This window comes from Accipiter gentilis, chromosome 30 (genome assembly GCF_929443795.1).
Source record: "Accipiter gentilis chromosome 30, bAccGen1.1, whole genome shotgun sequence".
NCBI lineage: Eukaryota > Metazoa > Chordata > Aves > Accipitriformes > Accipitridae > Astur > Astur gentilis.
In genome coordinates, this window is record NC_064909.1 from 12,194,728 (window position 1) to 12,213,989 (window position 19,262).

At 39.5% G+C, this 19,262-nt stretch overlaps 1 protein-coding gene across 1 annotated transcript in view; it reads left to right on the plus strand.

Moving 5' to 3' along the window:
* The window catches only part of SPATA17 (spermatogenesis associated 17), a 99,039-nt gene that overhangs the window by 14,079 nt on the left and 65,698 nt on the right, over positions 1-19,262 (plus strand). The window contains exons 4-5 of the mRNA XM_049833531.1: positions 718-768; positions 6,263-6,366. Coding sequence (XP_049689488.1) covers positions 718-768; positions 6,263-6,366 — 155 coding nt within the window. The remainder of the gene's footprint in view (positions 1-717; positions 769-6,262; positions 6,367-19,262) is intronic.

Below are 19,262 nucleotides of genomic sequence, written 5' to 3' on the forward strand. Positions count from 1 at the left end.
TGATTGCTTAGTATAATAGGGGATTCGTTCACTATGAGAGGAATTTTACTTTATTGGAAGGAAACCAGGACTTCAGGAAATGTTTTCTATATCAGGGGATTCACTGTAACATGGTATCATTGTATTTATGATTTTATGGTGTTAAAATGAATATTAAATGAAACAAAATTCCCAAGGATTACTCGGGAGGCAGCTAAGTACATAACATTTAGTACAGATGGTTGGAAGGCACAATTTTGCTCCATCACTGCATCCGTATCCTTGAACGATTTCGACTGAAGACAGCATTTCTTTGAATTTTTCATTAAACCAGACGTCTTGAAATATGAATTCCTTTTATGTTTCTGTGAGTTTTGGCTAAAAGAACCCCAGTGAATAAATCATACAATACTACGTGTCACCAGCACTTGTGAATATTTCTGCTTTGTTATTCTACTCTCAGTAGAGCACCATTGATTATCAAACTCAGCGGAGAGCATTTTATGATCATATATCTCCATTAGCTCCTAGTTTGACTACCATAGATTTTTCTGGTTAAGCCTGCATTATGTATTAGGAAGCCTATCTCTTCAATACAAAGTTTGATTTTATTCTCTCTAAGCCTAGAACTCTTATTATGTATTATGTATAAAGATTCTTACCTTTTATATGTAAAAATAGGAGCACTGTCTTTGTGTAACTGAAATATATGCCATCTTTTTTTTCCTTGATTCACAGACAGCATATTTTATTATGAAGATGAATTTCTACAATGAAATGGCTGTCAGGGTAAATATTTCTTCACTTGTTAAACAAATGAAAAGTCAATTGTGCTCCGAATTTGCTTTTAATAAAATGAGCAAACCAGAATAATATACACTTGATTGATATGCTGATGGCAACAGCGGGAAATAGTACATAGTTAAAAATTAAAGTTACACTCAGTAGTCTGGGCTGTATTTGAAAACTGTAGCTGAATTTAAGGCATCTGCGTGTCTTGCCCCATTTAAATGTTCATTGTACCTTACCATATACGATACTGATAAAACCCCCAAACATTCTACCTGTAAGTATTCTTACAAAAGTAGACCTATATTTACAATTCTGACACACTATAGGGCTTTATGTTTGTTGATGTGGCTGTGCTTTGTCTTTTGTTAATACATGACATTTGATGCATTGAATCTCAAAAGAGTTACTCAGAGAGCACAGGACGATTTCATTGCCTAAACGTAGAGGTGGAACTGCACTGATCTCATTGGTGATAAGTGAATTTTTCCAGATGAAGAAGAATATAAACAGTCCTTGAACTGTAATAAATATATAGCAAATGAAGTTTGTTATGGGGAAAAGAAATTAGCATTTTTTTCTTGAACTTTGGAACTGCACTTAAATATGTAAAACAAACATGGGAAGGACATGAGAGAATTCTTGGGATGAAATCTTTTTATCTTACTTCTTTTATTTTGTGGAATAAACCTGATTTACTTTAGAGGCCTATGTCTTTTTAGGCAAGGCTTCTTACCCTTTGAAGTCTACCAAATGTAGGAATGTGGTGGGGATGGAGGGTAACATAAGGAAACCCCTCTGAAGTAGGAAGATTCTCAGAATGGATTTTAATTTTGTGGCCTTTCTAGTTCCAGAATAACTCAGACTCAAGTGATGTGTTCCCATCAGGTTTTTGACTTAGTTCTGGTTCTCTCAAAGGCACAAAATAGAATCTTACATTTGGTGCATGTTAGAGAGCTGAAGGTGTTTGACAGCAACCTAATTCCTCAGAAATACACTTTTTGTTGTTATTTTAGTTTATTCGTTAGTTAGGTAGTTTGAAAGTATTCCACAGTGGATAAATGCTGTATACTCATGCAGCTGAAATCAGTGAGAAAACAAAAGATGCAAGCCAGCTCTTAAAAGTTGGCTGTGTACTTTTAAAAGGCATTTGAAGACCAAATTTCAGAGGTAATTATGTATTCTAGTCAAATGGAGTTTTGCATTTGGTCTTTCATTTTTAAAAGAAATTGAATGTGTTCCCATTCATTTGTAATGGAAATATAATGTTGAATCATTAGGTGATATAAATCTTCAAAGCACCATTTTTTCAGTCATGTCCTTTTCTTTAATGGAAATTTAAATCAGTAGAAAACAATAGAACCGATCTTTATTTAGTTGCAAATGTCAGAATCCGGTTCTCCTTTATCTAAATCTTGTGCAGCTGTATCTGCAGAGCAGATTTAAAATGCTACCATTCTGAAACACTGAATGGGTTTTTTTTGCTGTCATCTGTTTTTTTGAAGAACTAACCAAGGTCCAGGACAATAGAGAATAAGGCCTTTTGAGTTTCTGCACAGAAGATGTGTGGCCAGACTCTAGGTTTCCTAAGACAACATTGCCTCATATTCACACATTGTGAGCTTGATTAATGATTAATATAATTCAGTGTTCTCAAAATATAACAATAACTGTGTATGTTTTTTCTATTTCACCACTTAGTTTTTCCTCTAGTATTATTAAAATATTTATTTCAGTTTATAGTCACTGATTAAAAAACCACTTCCAGTTTTGGCAATTGAAGTGTCATTGAGGGTGTACACATGCTCATAGTTTCAAAGTCAGTCTACACCTCGGTCTCCCTGGATTGCATTTAGTTGTAACCAGAACTATCGGCTTCACCTTTTAAAATTAGATCAGAGAACTTGTTTTAATCAATTTCAGTTTTGAGTACTAGGTCAGAATATGATTCTCTCCCTTAAAAGATTTAAGGTTGCTATAAATATTGAGCAACCAAAGTAATCCTATGGAAAAAAAAATATTTCCATGAGCAGATGGCTTTTGATATATCAAGGTTTTGCCATTTGTTTTAGTGCTTAAAATAAACATTATTTATAAGACCACTTACATTTTGATGTTACTTAATGAGGAATATGCATCATTGATTTGACTAGCTTAAGAGGTCATTTAGAACTTGCCCGTTAACAAGCTGTAATCTGCTGAGCACACAATGACTTTGTTTAAAATTATCTGTTCAGTGCTGATCAATGACAATAATTGTTTGGTACCAATCACTGTTGAAACTTGCTAATTACTTTGAAGGACATACACACTTGTCTTTTTTTTTCAAGAATTTTTTAAACATTCACCTTGGAATTAAAAAGAAATATAACACATTATACTTCCTTACAGAAACAAACATTTAGAACTTTCACATTGAGAATATGAAAATCATCAGAAACTTTGTGTAAAACATTCTTTTCCAAAAAGATTAGTATTCAGTTTTTTGATCTCTGACATACAGTATTAAGGAAACAGAAATCTAGCACAAAATAATTTGAGACATAATGCAGTTTTTCTTACTTATGTTTCATTCAATCGCAATCAGTGAGGTCATTCTGAACAGAAAGTGGTGTAAATAAAAGTAGAATGCAGCATTTAATTGGTACACTGAGCCCATTGGAGATAATTATAGCTTTTTACAATTTGAGTCTTTTGTCTTTCAGTTTGAGTTTTGATCCTTTAACCCAGAAACATCCAGTTCTGTATATAACTGTGAGGTGAAGACTATCAGAAAGAGTTTCAAAGGGACAATAATCCTGCATTAATGAGCACACAGCTGTATGGGAGCCAAGTTGCTCTTGTTGAGAAATTTTGAAGCCAAACAGAAAAACAAAGCTAAGGTCCTGATTCACATGCAAAGGATTTTTCTTAATCCCAGATCTCTGAAGGCATACTTATTCTTTGCTCTTTCTCTATCCCCTTTTAACCTAATAAGCTTGTGTATGAGAAAGTGGAGTTGCAAAGAGTATGAAATTTACTATCACCCAGTGCAAAGAAGCATGTCTAGTGCTTAACCTTTCTTGCTCCCAAGTTCAGCTGCTCACATAACTATTATTTATTCATATTATAACAATGTCTAGAGGTCCAAGCCCTTTTTATTTAAAAAAAACCCAAACAAACACCACCACATAGGTAAAAGAAAATACCAACTTTTTAACTTAGTTTTGAGTCTTATTTGAGAAGAAAGGAAAATACATGATGATGTACAAAAGGGAAATAGAAAAGTGTACTAAACTAAACTACACACTAAAAGTTATTATCTTCTTATTCTTAATAGCTTTAGTGCATCATTTTATTTTATTGGTGACACATCACTCAAAGACTTATTGAAAGCTTTCCTGTGATACTTATTCTCTTGTTAAATCTCACGTAAAGAGATAATAACAACTGTACCACAAGGTGCCATCAGTTGAGACTGATTGCTAGTATTTACTTTAAAGAATAGTGTTTTGGCTTTTGTGATTGCAAAATGGTACCGAAGTATGAAAATATGCAACCCTGTCTTAGTTAGTCTTCTTGTAGATGGCTCCAGTGTGTTATTATTTTCTGCTTAGGAAATGGCAGGAGATGGAAAAATTGCAATATCTTTTGTCAGTTATTGCAGTGGTACAGAATTGGACTGCAGTGGAACTGGAAAGAGTAGGAAGAATTTTACCTATTACTGAAAAGCTCTCCCAAGACTTGATGATACAGACTCTGAAGTCACTGAGTGCAAAGGTTGATTGATAATGTGGGCAACAAGCAGCTTTTTTTTCTTTGCCTTCTTCCTGAATCAAACACAACAAAACTTGACACTCTTTTTTCCTTTTTTTACATGTTTCTTTGGAATAAGAGATAGGATAAGGAAAAAACTACCACTATAAACACAGGGATCACACTCCACTTACTAAGTCATCCCTTGGTTCAGGAAAGAGAAGAGTTGGTGTAAAGGAAAAAAAACCCCAGCGTTCCCTGTAGATACACTGAAGAGTTTAAGTTCTTGAAAAGTCTGGTAGCCAGAGGCCCACAGGAAAAGGAGAGCTTCTGGCAAATTACAACATTCGCACTTAATGAAGGGGAGTAGCTTCTCACCTTGGAGTTGCTTCTGGATCATAAGACCTCAATCTTGCTTTTTTAATGTATATTCTGCCTTTCATCTGTTATGTCTCTCAAGATTTCAAAGCTGTAAAGGTCAAAGAGATGCAAGTTGACTAAGAGTGAAGGTAATGCAGGCTGGAAGATAGAAATTCAAAGATGAATTTAGAAATGTATTGAGACAAAAAGGAGACAAAATGCAAGGAAGGAAGTAAAAATATTTTGCAAGAAGATAAATAAGTTTGAGGATGGAATAATGTAAAGAAGGAGGGACTAGACACTGAGAACAGAGGAAAAGATCATTAATCTATCTTTCAGATGTATTGATCTAGCATACAGTGACCTCTTACAAGAAAGAAAATGAGTGAGAGCAGCCCTCAGCATGACTGAATAGAGCAAGTTACATCTTCCACCTGTACATAGGGATAAATATGGCTAACCAAATGGATGTACTGATAATTTGTTACCTAATTATTACTTACTTTCCCTTCCCACAAAACTGGTAGCCAGTAAACCTGTAATCACTGCAGAAACATCATGATTAGAATTTTTAAATATCAGAGGAGGTTTAAACTGTGTTTTTGAAATAAATTCTTGGGGAAAGTTGGGCTAGACTAAGCCTTCCCCCCCCCCCCCCCCCATTTGTTTTTTCCTGTTTTTTTTTCAACTGATGGTTTTTAAAATGCACCAAAATATGAATCTGTTCTGGTAGAAGACGCTACCTAATTTCTATTCTTAATGCAACTTTAGGACTAGCTACATATAAAGAGGTTTCCTTTTCCAGTTTAAGTTTTATCTGTTATGCAGGAGGAATAGTATTTTGTGAGAAGATTATAATCAATGTGCAACAAATAGATATGCATCATCTTACAATGGAGATGAAAGAACTGCAATTTGTAAATGATGTTTCCAGAAAGCCTGATTCAGTGAGTTACTGGGAAGGCTCCTATTCAGATTAGATTGTATCCAGAGCACAAAGGTGAGGGTGTAGCAGAAGATATTGGTGAGGTGGTGACTCAGTAGGGAATGCATGTTGTACCTGAGGAAAGACACCACTACCATTGTCTGCTTTTTTACCATTCTTAGAGCAATGCCACTGGCACTAGCAGGCACTTCTTTTCATAGTCATACCCCAATATAAACAGTGTTTTAAAACTTGATTTTTTTTTTTTAATGTTGGCATTTAATAGTGAATTTATATTACCATTTAACTACAATATGTTACATCCTACCCTCATTTTCTTCATTGAAACATATTGGTGCTTCTACTTGATATCACTTTTAAGGAAACCATATTATTTGGGAAATACAACAGATATTTGATATGCATACAAACTTTTTATTTGAAATATACTAAGCAAATATTTATTTCCTCTAGATTCAGAAAAGATGGCGAGGCTATTATGTTCGGAAATATATCCATAATTATTATGCACTGAAGAAATACCTGGAAGCCATTTCTGTGAATAACGAGATTGTCAGGTAAAGATAAATACTCCATGTGGTAAAGCATTCATTTCCTCTTCTTTTATCTGTAAAAAGTTTATGACACTAATTAAACTATTTCTTTGAGTATAGGTTCCCCTCCATTATCAAATATATATATATATGTCATCATTCTCTTTATCCTAAGTCTGTGCATGTTGCGCCACATTCTGTTCTCATTTATGCTGTTATGAATTCAGAATAATTTCTTTAAATTAATTAGACATACTCTGGGTTTATACCACTTTAATAAAACTGAATTTGGCTCTTCACCTATGCTCAGAACTCAGATTATTATGCTTCAAATACAGTTTGTTGAACTAGATTTTTTTTCCCCCAGTATACACAAGCTAAAAAAAATAAATCATAATTTGTTTTTGAAAATTGATTATTGACAATGAACGAAAGTACAGATTTGGATCTAAGTTACATGCATGAGCCATACATTGAATATTAATTGTGAAAGATACTGGTGTGGATATAGTGAAGCAGATTCTTCTCATAGTTACAGAAGAGATTCATTCTCCTATTAGATTTCTGGCTAGAACTGTTGTTGCTGTATGTTCCTACTGTATTTCGCCTACCCATCCCTTGTCTTTTCCTGTACTTAAGTTAAAAGGTCTCTAAAGTAGAGCCAGTTATTTCCCTCTAGCACATCTGATGTCCTGATCCATGACTATTTCTTCAGATAACTGTGGAAACAGACATGATCATGTTCATTACTTTCTCATTGTAAGTGAAAGGTGTTGGATGAAATCCATCCCAGTTTTGCTGTTCAGAGAGCCTGAGACAAATCTTTGCTTTCTGAAGTGTAGAAATATAAGGGAATCTTGTGAAAAAGTATTTCTTGAATTCTTGTCTAGATCACATGGCAAAGACAATTCAGCCAGAAGACTGTTACAAAAAACAGCATATGCAAGTTACATATGAAAAAAAGAATTATCCAACTTCTTTGGATGCTGCTTATTAATTCATATTATTTTTCCACAGTTATAGCTGATGCTACATCCTCTTTGTCATAGCATTATAACTCGTGCATTACGTTATTGCATATAAGGGAGGATGCTGACAACCGTCTACCTCTAATCTCTCGTTACTATTCATTTAAATGTATTCTATGCAGAAAGCTAGATCATAGCTGAGCAAAACCAGACTTAAAAAAATCTGTCATCTTTTCAACTATACCTTCTTTTTCTAAAGTCCTTGAAATATATTATCGTCTGGAAAAGGTAGAATTCTAGGAAGTCTAGACCAAATCTTGGAAAGTAAATGAAGCCATAACTTTTCTGGTTTAAAATGAGTACAACTGGATGAACTGCAGAAACACAACCTGCTTCTCTGTTCCTAATAGTTCTATCACTCTTCTCCATTCCCTGCCTAAACCTGGAACAAGGCTCATAACTTGTCAGTTATGTTGACATTTGATGTGTGTGAACAAAACAAGATAGCAAGTGGTATTCCTGCTGTACTGAACACAGATTGATTGGAGCTTTGTATTTTATTTCCCCATACCCACAATAGATGTCTACTGGGTACATCTAACTTCGGAGGACTACAAAAATATTTGTTTTTCAGTACTTTGACATGTTCATCAAATTCCCTAGTATCTGTTCCAGGCCATTAAAAACCATAAAGCCTATGCATTGGGTAGGTATTTTAATCAAGAAATACTATTGTGCTTTTTTTTTTTTTAACAGGTAAGGTGAGCAGTATGACTTCAGGTACATCAAAATTTGTTAAAGTTGTTCTGTGTGAGCTCTTACCTGGCAACTGGTATATTGATTTTCTGCTAATTTGAGTTCTGTCTTCCAGAGTTCACAGAAATATATGTCCTTCAGGTTAAAAAATCCATCTTTTGGATTAAGAAAAAGTTAAAAATGAATTTTTGAGCTAATTTGGTCAAATGGATTGTATCATTTCACTTCTCAAAATGCATCAGTGCTCATGTGCAATCAAGAATCACTGCAGTAATCTCTTTACTGGGGTACATTTGAAAACTAATATGTATATTATCTTCAACATTCTTCTTATGAAATCTAACAGATGTTTAGTGAAGATCAGGTGTAGGCCCTCAGCCAAACAGATTTTTCCTGTCATTGGGCTAAGTTGCTGCCAACTACTTTGGCCCCAAGGTGGCCCACTGTGTTTCTTACGAGGAATACTGAACAAGGTGGAAGAGAGATTCTCTGCATATTTTTATCAGTCATCACATCAAATGTGGAAGAGTATACCCTCATTATTCATAAACTCTTTTGCATATATACAATTATTGCAATTGTTCATTGTAAAACACACCAGGAATTGTCTGAAATTGAAAGAGTGCATTTATGAAATGGCTGGGTTTTATTCAAGCATCAGCATTATGGAAATTTACGTGTTGGCGGTCAGAGCCACTAATATACTTGTGCACTCAGATTAAGCTGGCTTTGAGTATTTCATATCTCTAGAATGCCACAAAACAACACAACATGATACATGAAGTAATGCATTTTTTCTTATTTGTCTTATAGCTGTATTCATCAGAATATATGCATTATTACAGTGTCAGTGCTAGTAAAGAACCAAGTTTCTCCACAAATAGCAGTAGAACCACAGTAAAACAGATATTGATTTTAAGAACTCCAGAGTGGTATAACACCTCCCCTTGCCTGCCCCATTCCCCCCAAAAAAAACCCACAACAAAAAACCAACAGAATACACACTAGAAGTTTATAATTTCAAAAGTTTGTTTAAACAGTATTCTTTCTGGAATTATGATGTAATTCTAAACTGAACTACAATTTATGGTTCTCAGTCTTATCTTCTAGAATAATGCTGACAGAATTTTTTTATTAACAAGTACCTGAAATCACATTGCAAGTCCTTCTGAGATGATACGTTTTTACTTCATGGTCTCCAGAACCAGGAGTTGTGCTTAATTTTCTCCTCTTTCATTAAGGAGGAGCCTGTATCAACACTCACTTCTTTCTAAGAGAAACTTCAGAGGAAGTTGCCATGAAACTTTGGACATTCTGTTAGTTTCTTGTAAGACTATCTTATAAGAGTTATTGAACAAAGTTTGTTTCCTTCTCTCTCTATCTTCACCCTATTTTTTTTTAAGTACAAGACACTATTCTTACTAAAGGGTTTTCTCAACCAGTAGCTACGTCTTTACCATTCAGCTTTAATACAAGCCGTCCTTATTTAATAGCTGCCCTCATTTAGTAGCCAGACCTTTATCATTTGTCTTTACTGTGAAAACCCCAGGAGAAAGTAAACTTAATAGAAGCTGCCCCAGTTTAAAGCCATAGAGGGATGTAATTAAGTTTAACAGAAATTGATTTAACAGAAATTGACCTAAAATATAATTAAATAATAATAGTCATATTATGTGTGAGTCTCCACTCACTTAACAGACTGCTTATCCTAACTTAAGGCACTGTTTTTGTATGAACTGAAGAGAACTGTCGGCTTTAGCTTCTAGACTGGCTGAGAAGCGTGTGGGGTTTCCTCCAGCATTCCCATTACTTCCCACTGCTACCAAACCAATAGGTTTATGGCTGCTGGTGTCCTCAGTAGTTTCCCTAGTAGTTAAGTTGAGAAGTGATTCGAAGAGTCCTTTGACAGATGGCAAAAGAATGAATTTGAACTCTGAACTCTGTCTACATAAGGACATATTCAGATTTTTATTGACATTTGTACAGTTTAGCCTCAATGTAATGGTGAAATGAGTTTATTAGTCCTGAATTCTCTTTTTCCTACAAGATTTAGGAAGTTCTAAACCAACAAAGGAGAAAATCTGTTCTTAAATATTTATTTTACAAAATTTTGCTATTTAGATTTTAGTAATCTTAATCTATAACATCCATTTGTATTTAAATAAATACCAATGCATACTGTATTCTATCTGAATATGGATCAGTTGGGTGGTTGCATATATAAATGCATGCATTAAAATAAATTCCATTACTTCTCAGTGATGCTGGTTGTCCTGGGTTCAGCTGGGATAGAGTTAATTTTTACAGGAACCTGGGAGGTGGGGGACATAGCCGGGGCAGCTGACCTGGACTAGCCAAGGAGCTATTCCATACCATGTGACATCATGCTCAGTATATAAATGGGGAGCGGGCCGGGGGGTGGTCTCTGTTTTTGGTGGGCGAAGTGGCGGAGCGTCGGGTCCCGGGTGGTGAGCAGTTGCACTGTGCATCACTCTTTTTGTATACTTTTTCATTAGTGCCGTTGTTGTTGTTGTAATCTCTTTGTGTTTGTCCCAGTAAACTGCCTTTATCTCAACCCTCGAGGTTCCAATTTCTTTTTCCTTTTCTCTCCTCCGTCTCCTCCCCATCCCACCGGAGGGGGGCGGAGGAGTGAGCGAGCGGCTGCGTGGTCCTTTGTTACCGGCTGGGCTGAAACTACGACAGTCCTTTTTGGCGCCCAACGTGGGGCACGAAGGGTTGAGATAACGACAGATCTGGCCAGAGCGTGTTGAAACAAATTTGCCGAACGCATTTCTTATGATGTTAGTCACAATGTTGTTTCGTTTGTTTACATGGTGGCGTTTTGTAAGCTCTTATATGCTCTATATATTGCCTGTAGTTGCGTATCTCATCTCTGGGAGAGTGATTGGGATTGTCATTTTGCTGTACTGGGCAATGTCGACTTATGAAATGATTACATCACTGGTCATGAGGTTAAGCTGGTATCTGTATGAGGCAGTGATAACATTTCCATACTTTGGGCGCCTTCTGTCGGATTTTATTGGTAATTACACCCAATCCATGGGGAAATTAGGGGGGGATACCTCCCCCCGTCCGTTGACCTCCCTTTTCTCCTTCTGACTAATTACAACAGCCTTTGAGAATTTTGAATATCCTTGGGATGCGCAAGCCAGTGTGCAGTTAATGCTATGCCTCCTGAATATGTTTCAGGTCTTCTTTAGGGCTACAAAAAGGCTCTTTAAGAGTACCACTCAGAGATCTCCCCCAAAGCTGGATACTCATGGGTGGCACGGCATGTGGGAGGATGTGGGCAGGTATCTAGAGAACTTCTCACCGCCGGTGACTTGGAAGTTCACTCCCGAACAACTACAGAACCCTCATGAAGTGATAGAATATTTGAAAGAAAAATGCTGTGGCTATCCCAGAGACACACAACTCACTACATTGTGCTGGGCCCTGGCCAGTATCTACCAAACACTGCTTGATACTAGGCAGCACCCTCAGGGAAAAAAGATGGAAAACAGAACAACAGGCACCGTGGCTACCCCAACCCCGACACCAGACACCGTGGCTGCCCCTACCCCGACAACAAGCACCGTGGCTGCCCCTACCCCAACAACAGGTACCGTGACTACCCCTACCCTGGTGACAGACACTTCAGCTAAACCAGAGAACCAACCTGTGCCAGTATCAGTCGCCCCGGTACAGAAAAACAAACACACAAAGAAATCAGTTTGCTTAGTGAGAGATGAAGATGAACCAGGGTCATCGCGAGAACAGGAGGTAGAGGCAGAACCTGAAATAATTACCCGATCTCTATCCATGAGTGAGTTGCGTGACATGCGAAAAGATTTTAGCCGCCACCCAGGTGAGCACATTGTTACCTGGCTGCTCCGATGCTGGGATAGCGGGGCTAGTAGTGTGGAATTAGAGGGTAAGGAAGCCAAGCAGTTGGGATCTCTGTCTAGGGAAGGGGGCATTGACAAGGCGATTGGCAGAAAAACACAAGTCCTCAGCCTCTGGAGGCGACTTCTGTTAGGTGTAAAGGAAAGATACCCCTTCAGGGATGAAGTTACATGTCACCAAGGCAAGTGGACCACCATGGAGAGAGGTATCCAGTACCTGAGAGAATTAGCCGTGCTGGAGGTGATTTATAATGATCCAGAAAATGCGCAGTCACCCACAGATCCAGATGAAGTCCAATGCACACAACCCATGTGGTGGAAGTTTCTACGAAGTGCACCACCAACCTATGCCAACTCATTGGCAGTAATGACCTGGAGAGAAGGCTATGGACAAACGGTGGATGAATTGGCTGTCCAACTCCAACAATACGAAGGAAATCTCTCTTCCTCCCTACGGGCCTGTGTCTCAGCTGTAGAGGAGCTGTCCCGAGAGTTCCAGCAATTCAAAGTGGATCTGTCCTCCTCCTCACCTGTACAGGCCCGCATCGCAGTTATTGGGAGTAAGCGTTCCTCTGCCCAAGAGAGAGGAGAGAGAAAGTACACTCAATGGGCTAACCTGTGGTTTTACCTGCGTGACCATGGAGAGGACATGAGGAAGTGGGATGGAAAACCTACCTCAGTCTTGGATGCACGGGTACAGGAGTTGCGAGAAAAAGCAACCAGAAAAGAGAATTCTTCTTGGAAAACTGCTGCTCCAGTTTCCCGTGAGCAGTCCCCCAGACGCAGTAGATGGGCTGATCTCATTTCTGATCCCCTTGAAGGGACTTCTGATTCACGTGTGCAGAAAGTGAGTAACGGATATTCTAACCAGGATTAGAGGGGCCCTGCCTCCAGCCAGGTGGAGGAGAGGGACAACCGAGTCTACTGGACAGTGTGGATTCGATGGCCTGGCACATCAGACCCACAGGAATATAAGGCTCTAGTGGACACTGGTGCACAATGTACCCTAATGCCATCAAGTTATAAAGGGGCAGAACCCATCTGTATCTCTGGTGTGACAGGGGGATCCCAAGAGCTAACCATATTGGAAGCTGAAATGAGTCTAACGGGGAATGAGTGGCATAAACACCCCATTGCGACTGGCCCAGAGGCCCCGTGCATCCTTGGTATAGATTATCTCAGGAGGGGGTATTTCAAGGACCCAAAGGGGTACCGGTGGGCCTTTGGTGTAGCTGCATTGGAGATGGAGGAGACTGAACAGCTGTCTACCCTGCCGGGTCTCTCCCAAGACCCTTTGGTTGTGGGGTTGCTGAAGGTTGAAGAACAACAGGTGCCAATTGCTACCATGACGGTGCACCGGCGACAATATCGCACCAATCGAGACTCCCTGATCCCCATCCATAAGCTGATTTGCCAATTGGAGAGCCAAGGAGTGATCAGCAAGACTCACTACCCTTTAATAGTCCCATATGGCCCGTGCAGAAATCTAATGGGGAATGGCGACTAACAGTAGATTATCGTGGGCTGAATGAAGTCACGCCACCGCTGAGCGCTGCTGTGCCAGATATGTTAGAGCTTCAATATGAACTGGAATCAAAGGCAGCTAAGTGGTATGCCACAATTGACATTGCTAATGCATTTTTCTCCATTCCTTTGGCAGCGGAGTGCAGGCCTCAGTTTGCTTTCACTTGGAGGGGCATCCAGTACACCTGGAATTGACTGCCCCAGGGGTGGAAACACAGCCCACCATTTGTCATGGACTAATCCAGGCTGCACTAGAAAAAGGTGAAGCTCCAGAGCACCTGCAATATATTGATGGCATCATCGTATGGGGCAACACGGCAGAAGAAGTTTCTGAGAAAGGGAAGAAAATAATCCAAATCCTTTTGAAGGCTGGTTTTGCCATAAAAGAAAGTAAGGTTAAGGGACCTGCACAGGAGATCCAGTTCTTAGGAGTAAAATGGCAAGATGGGCGTCGTCAGATCCCTGTGGACGTCATCAACAAAATAGCAGCTATGTCCTCACCGACTAATAAAAAGGAAACACAGGCTTTCTTAGGTGTTGTGGGTTTTTGGAGAATGCATATTCCAAATTACAGTCAAATTGTAAGCCCTCTCTACCAAGTTACTCGGAAGAAGAATGATTTTAAATGGGGGCCTGAGCAATGACAAGTCTTTGAACAGATTAAGCAGGAGATTGTTCACGCAGTAGCTCTTGGGCCAGTCCGGACGGGACAAGATATTAAAAATATGCTCTACACTGCAGCTGGGGAGAATGGCCCTACCTGGAGCCTTTGGCAGAAAGCACCTGGGGAGACCTGTGGCCGACCTCTGGGGTTTTGGAGTCGGGGATGTCGAGGATCTGAGGCTCGCTATACTCCAACTGAAAAAGAGATCTTGGCAGCATATGAAGGAGTTTGAGCCGCCTCAGAAGTGGTTGGTACTGAAACACAGCTTTTCTTAGCACCCCGACTGCCAGTACTGGGCTGGATGTTCAAAGGGAAAGTTTCCTCTACGCATCACGCGACTGACGCCACGTGGAGTAAGTGGATCGCACTGATCACACAGCGAGCTCGCATAGGAAACCCCAGTCGCCCAGGAATGTTAGAAGTGATCACGGACTGGCCAGAAGGCAAAGATTTTGAAATGTCGCCAGAGGAAGAGGTGACACGGGCTGAAGAAGCCCCGCTGTATAATAAACTGCCAGAAAATGAAAGGCAATATGCCCTGTTCACTGATGGGTCCTGTTGCATTGCGGGAAAACATCGAAGGTGGAAGGCTGCTGTATGGAGTCCTACACGACTAGTTGCAGAAACTGCTGAAGGAGAAGGTGAATCGAGTCAGTTTGCAGAGGTGAAAGCCACCCAGCTAGCGTTAGACATTGCTGAAAGAGAAAAGTGGCCAGTGCTCTATCTCTATACTGACTCATGGATGGTGTCAAATGCCCTATGGGGGTGGCTACAGCAATGGAAGAAGGGCAATTGGCAGCGCAGAGGTAAACCCATCTGGGCTGCCGCACTGTGGCAAGATATCGCTGTTCAGATAGAGAAGCTAGTAGTAAAAGTACGTCACGTAGATGCTCATGTACCCAAGAGTCGAGCCACTGAAGAACATCAAAACAACCAGCAGGCGGATCAGGCCGCCAAGATTGAAGTGTCTCAGGTGGACCTGGACTAGCAACGTAGGGGTGAGCTATTTATGGCTCAGTGGGCCCACGATACCTCAGGCCATCAGGGAAGAGATGCTACATATAGATGGGCTCGAGATCGAGGGGTGGACTTGACCATGGACACTATCGGACAGGTCATCTATGAATGTGAAACGTGCTGCAATTAAGCAAGCCAAGCGGCAAAAACCCCTGTCGCATGGAGGGCGATGGCTGAAATATAAACAGTGGGAGGCCTGGCAGATTGACTATATCACACTCCCACGAACATGCCAAGGCAAGTGCCATGTGCTTACAATGGTGGAAGCAACCACTGGATGGCTGGAAACATACCCTGTGTCCCATGCCACTGCCCAGAACACTATCCTGGGCCTTGAAGAGAAAATTTTATGGCAACACGGCACCCCAGAAAGAATCGAGTTGGACAACGGGACTCACTTCCGAAACAACCTCGTAGACACCTGAGCCAAAGAACATGGCATTGAGTGGGTGTATCACATCCCTTATCACGCACCGGCCTCCGGAAAAATTGAACGATACAATGGACTGCTGAAAACTACATTGAGAGCGATGGGGGGTGGAACTTTCAAGCATTAAGATACACATTTAACAAAAGCCACCTGGTTAGTTAATACTAGAGGATCTGCCAATCGGGCTGGCCCCGCCCAACCAAGAGTTCCACATACTGTAGAAGGGGATAAAGTCCCTGTAGTGCGCATGAGGAGTATGTTAGGAAAGACAGTCTGGGTTAGTCCTCCCTCAAGCAGAGGCAAACCCATTCAAGGGGTTGTTTTTGCTCAAGGACCTGGGTACACCTGGTGGGTGATGTAGAAGGATGGGGAAGTTCGATGTGTACCTCAGGGAGATTTGATTTTGGGAGAGAATAGCCAGTGAATTGGGCTGTATGATATTTAACTGCTAAATAACCTGCCAATGCATGTCATTGTATCTATAGTGTCTATATGCCATATCAAGGGTATTATTGTGAGAATTATCCAAATGACTACAGGATGGACTTTTGAAACTGAGCCAAGTACAACAGCGATAGAACTTGAACTGACACCCACCAATTTCCTCAAGATCAACATCTTCGACCTGCAGACCAAGGGCATGAGTTGCACCAAATGTACTAGCCACAAGTTCCAGAGGCAGCATACAACAACCCAACATCTCACACCATCTCTCTCTTATCCTGAAGAACTGTTACAACAGATAGAGCCCCAAAATCAATGGACACATTAGAGGGATAGCCCATAGGCTAAAGGAACACCATGTGTGTGTGTGTGCGAGGTCGGGGGGTGGAGTCCATATACTTATATATATGACAAGGAAAGTAGTAGTGGTTGATTGGGAAAAAAAATGTAAGATCTGGGCATGATGTAGATGGTATAGAATAAGGGGTGGGTAATGTCCTGGGTTCAGCTGGGACAGAGTTAATTTTTACAGGAACCTGGGGGGTGGGGGGCATAGCCGGGGCAGCTGACCTGGACTAGCCAAGGAGCTATTCCATACCATGTGCCGTCATGCTCAGTATATAAATGGGGAGCGGGCTGGGGGGTGGCCTCTGTTTTCGGTGGGCGAAGTGGCGGAGCGTCGGGTCCCAGGTGGTGAGCAGTTGCACTGTGCATCACTCTTTTTGTATACTTTTTCATTAGTGCCGCTGTTGTTGTTGTAATCTCTTTGTGTTTGTCCCAGTAAACTGCCTTTATCTCAACCCTCGAGGTTCCAGTTTCTTTTTCTTTTTCTCTCCTCCGTCTCCTCCCCATCCCACCGGAGGGGGGCGGAGGAGTGAGCGTGCGGCTGTGTGGTCCTTTGTTACCGGCCGGGCTGAAACCACGACACTGGTGTATTTAATTTTAAGGGAAAATACCTTGTTTTGAAACATTCTTAAAGCTGCATTTAACATCTCTAAGAGCTGGCAAAATGGTTACAAGGGGAAATATGCCAAAAGCAATTAGCATAAGCTATAACTCCATATGATGCATTAGAATTTTGTTTTATGTGAAACAGTTTCCAATCCATGATAAGCAAATGGACAATACTTCACATAAATTAGCATGCTGGTGCCATTATATCAGAAGAATTTATGGATGATGTCAGTTGCCCAAATGTGTGATTAACTTGTAGTTCTTTGACTAAGGTTATCTACACACTGGCCTTTAAACTACAGTAAAGCAACTTTACTATATGTCAGGTGTGCAGCTAGAGATAAGATTTTGGGATGTAGTGCTCCATTTACTGATGAATAGCACCATTTAAATTTTTCCCTAGGCACAGAACTTGGTAAGATAGCAGTATCAGAAAACTAACAAAGCAGTGGCAAAGTACTGGCATTGGGGTTGTTACATAATCAAGGTAGGCAGTATAGCTTTCTTGGCTATTGAATAAACACTGACTTAAATGTAGCAAACTAAGACATGAGTCTAGCTTTAGCAAGCACTATAGCGTATGTAAACACTGTTATGATTATAAATCGTGAATTTCACACACTTGGAGGATTGACACCAAAATCTTCTTTCCATTGTTGTTGGCTTTAGTAGTGAAAAAGCCTTGGGAGTGACCCTAAAGAGTGTGACTTTCATCCAAGTTTGACTATCTGTTCTATGAGCAGATTTACTATCACAGTTATCATTAAAGCTTTTTGGTCTTCAAGAAATGTCAGGGAAGTAGATAAAGCAAAGTGATAAAAATCACTTCCTTGGCAATATGTTTATTCACAAATCCTTTGTGCAGTCTGACTTTTATAATATTAATGAACAATGGAATACAGTACTGTTACATGTTGCTGGTGATCTAATCCAATGTTTAGCTTTTCTGCAAATATGCCTGAGCATGTAGTACTGAAAAAAATAAGAGTATCTTGCTTATTCTTGATTACTAGAGCATTACTGAGGTCTATTTACTTTTATCACAAGTACTTTGCTTCTTAAAACTTTTGAGGTATTGCTATTTTGCATGAAGTGGGCTTGACATAAATCATCTGTTGTCACCATAATATGAGGAGAACTTGTTCAGCCTCCATCTGTCTGTTCCTTTATGATAAAGATAAGTCCAGGTGCTGGCCATTTTCTCAAGTGTCAAAGTGTTTAGAAGAATGTATATATTGTCTTATAATTCAATTAAAATGTTCCTCCTCATTGACTGCAGAAGCAATTGATTCTGTAGTCTATTTTCAATTAGTGCCAAAGCCTTTCAGACAGCTCCTTGGAATTCTTGCAACAATAAAAACCTCATTTTTGTAATGTTGTCTTTCACTTGATGTTTAATTAACTAATTTATCTTCAACCCATCTTCTTTTCCTTGTCTTCAAAGATATCTCTATGAAATACATTATGCTTTTAACTTATTTACCTGTAATTAGAATTTTCTGAATGTAAACTTATCCTGTCAGCTTTCTTTGGGAGCCATAGAAATAGAGACAAGTGCCAAATATGCTTTCTTTTATTTAAATATTCATACTGAGTGGCAGGGCACAAAATTTGAGTCATCTATGCCTTTTCCAGAGGATTTTAGGTATAACTGCTAGATCTTGTAGGAAACTTAGAGCTGTAATCCACTGAGGATCCCAGAGTACTTCCATAGCTACAAACCTGATGCTAGGATGAGTAGGCTATAAAAAATGAGTTATTTGATTCTTCTCTGTGATTTGACCTAGTTTCCATTAAACAATATTAAGATGGTCATATTAACTTAAGTGGGAGTTAGACCAGAGAAAAGCTTTAAAATGATCATCTTAAAGAGACTAACATCTGGTTAAAATATTCTCTACAGTCATGTATTTTGTGATGGTTGCTCCTTCTAAAATATGTTGTCCATAAATCCAGCTTTCTTCAGAGATTCTGAGCATAAAATACCCTCTTTGACAAGTCAGTCCAATTTTAGGTCTTCTCTGCCTACCTTTATACGTATTAAGACAGTTTCATTTACATATATGCTTTTATACAGCATGTATGCTTATATACCTATAGGCTTTTAATAATGCATTTTGTAAAACAAGACATTTTAGATGGACTTTTGTCTTTTTCGTTTGCTGATGAAATTGAAATGAACTGGCTAAAGCTACAGAGCATGCAATACCCTGTTTTAACTCCGTAGGAATGCATTTTCTGAATGCAGTGAGATTAAG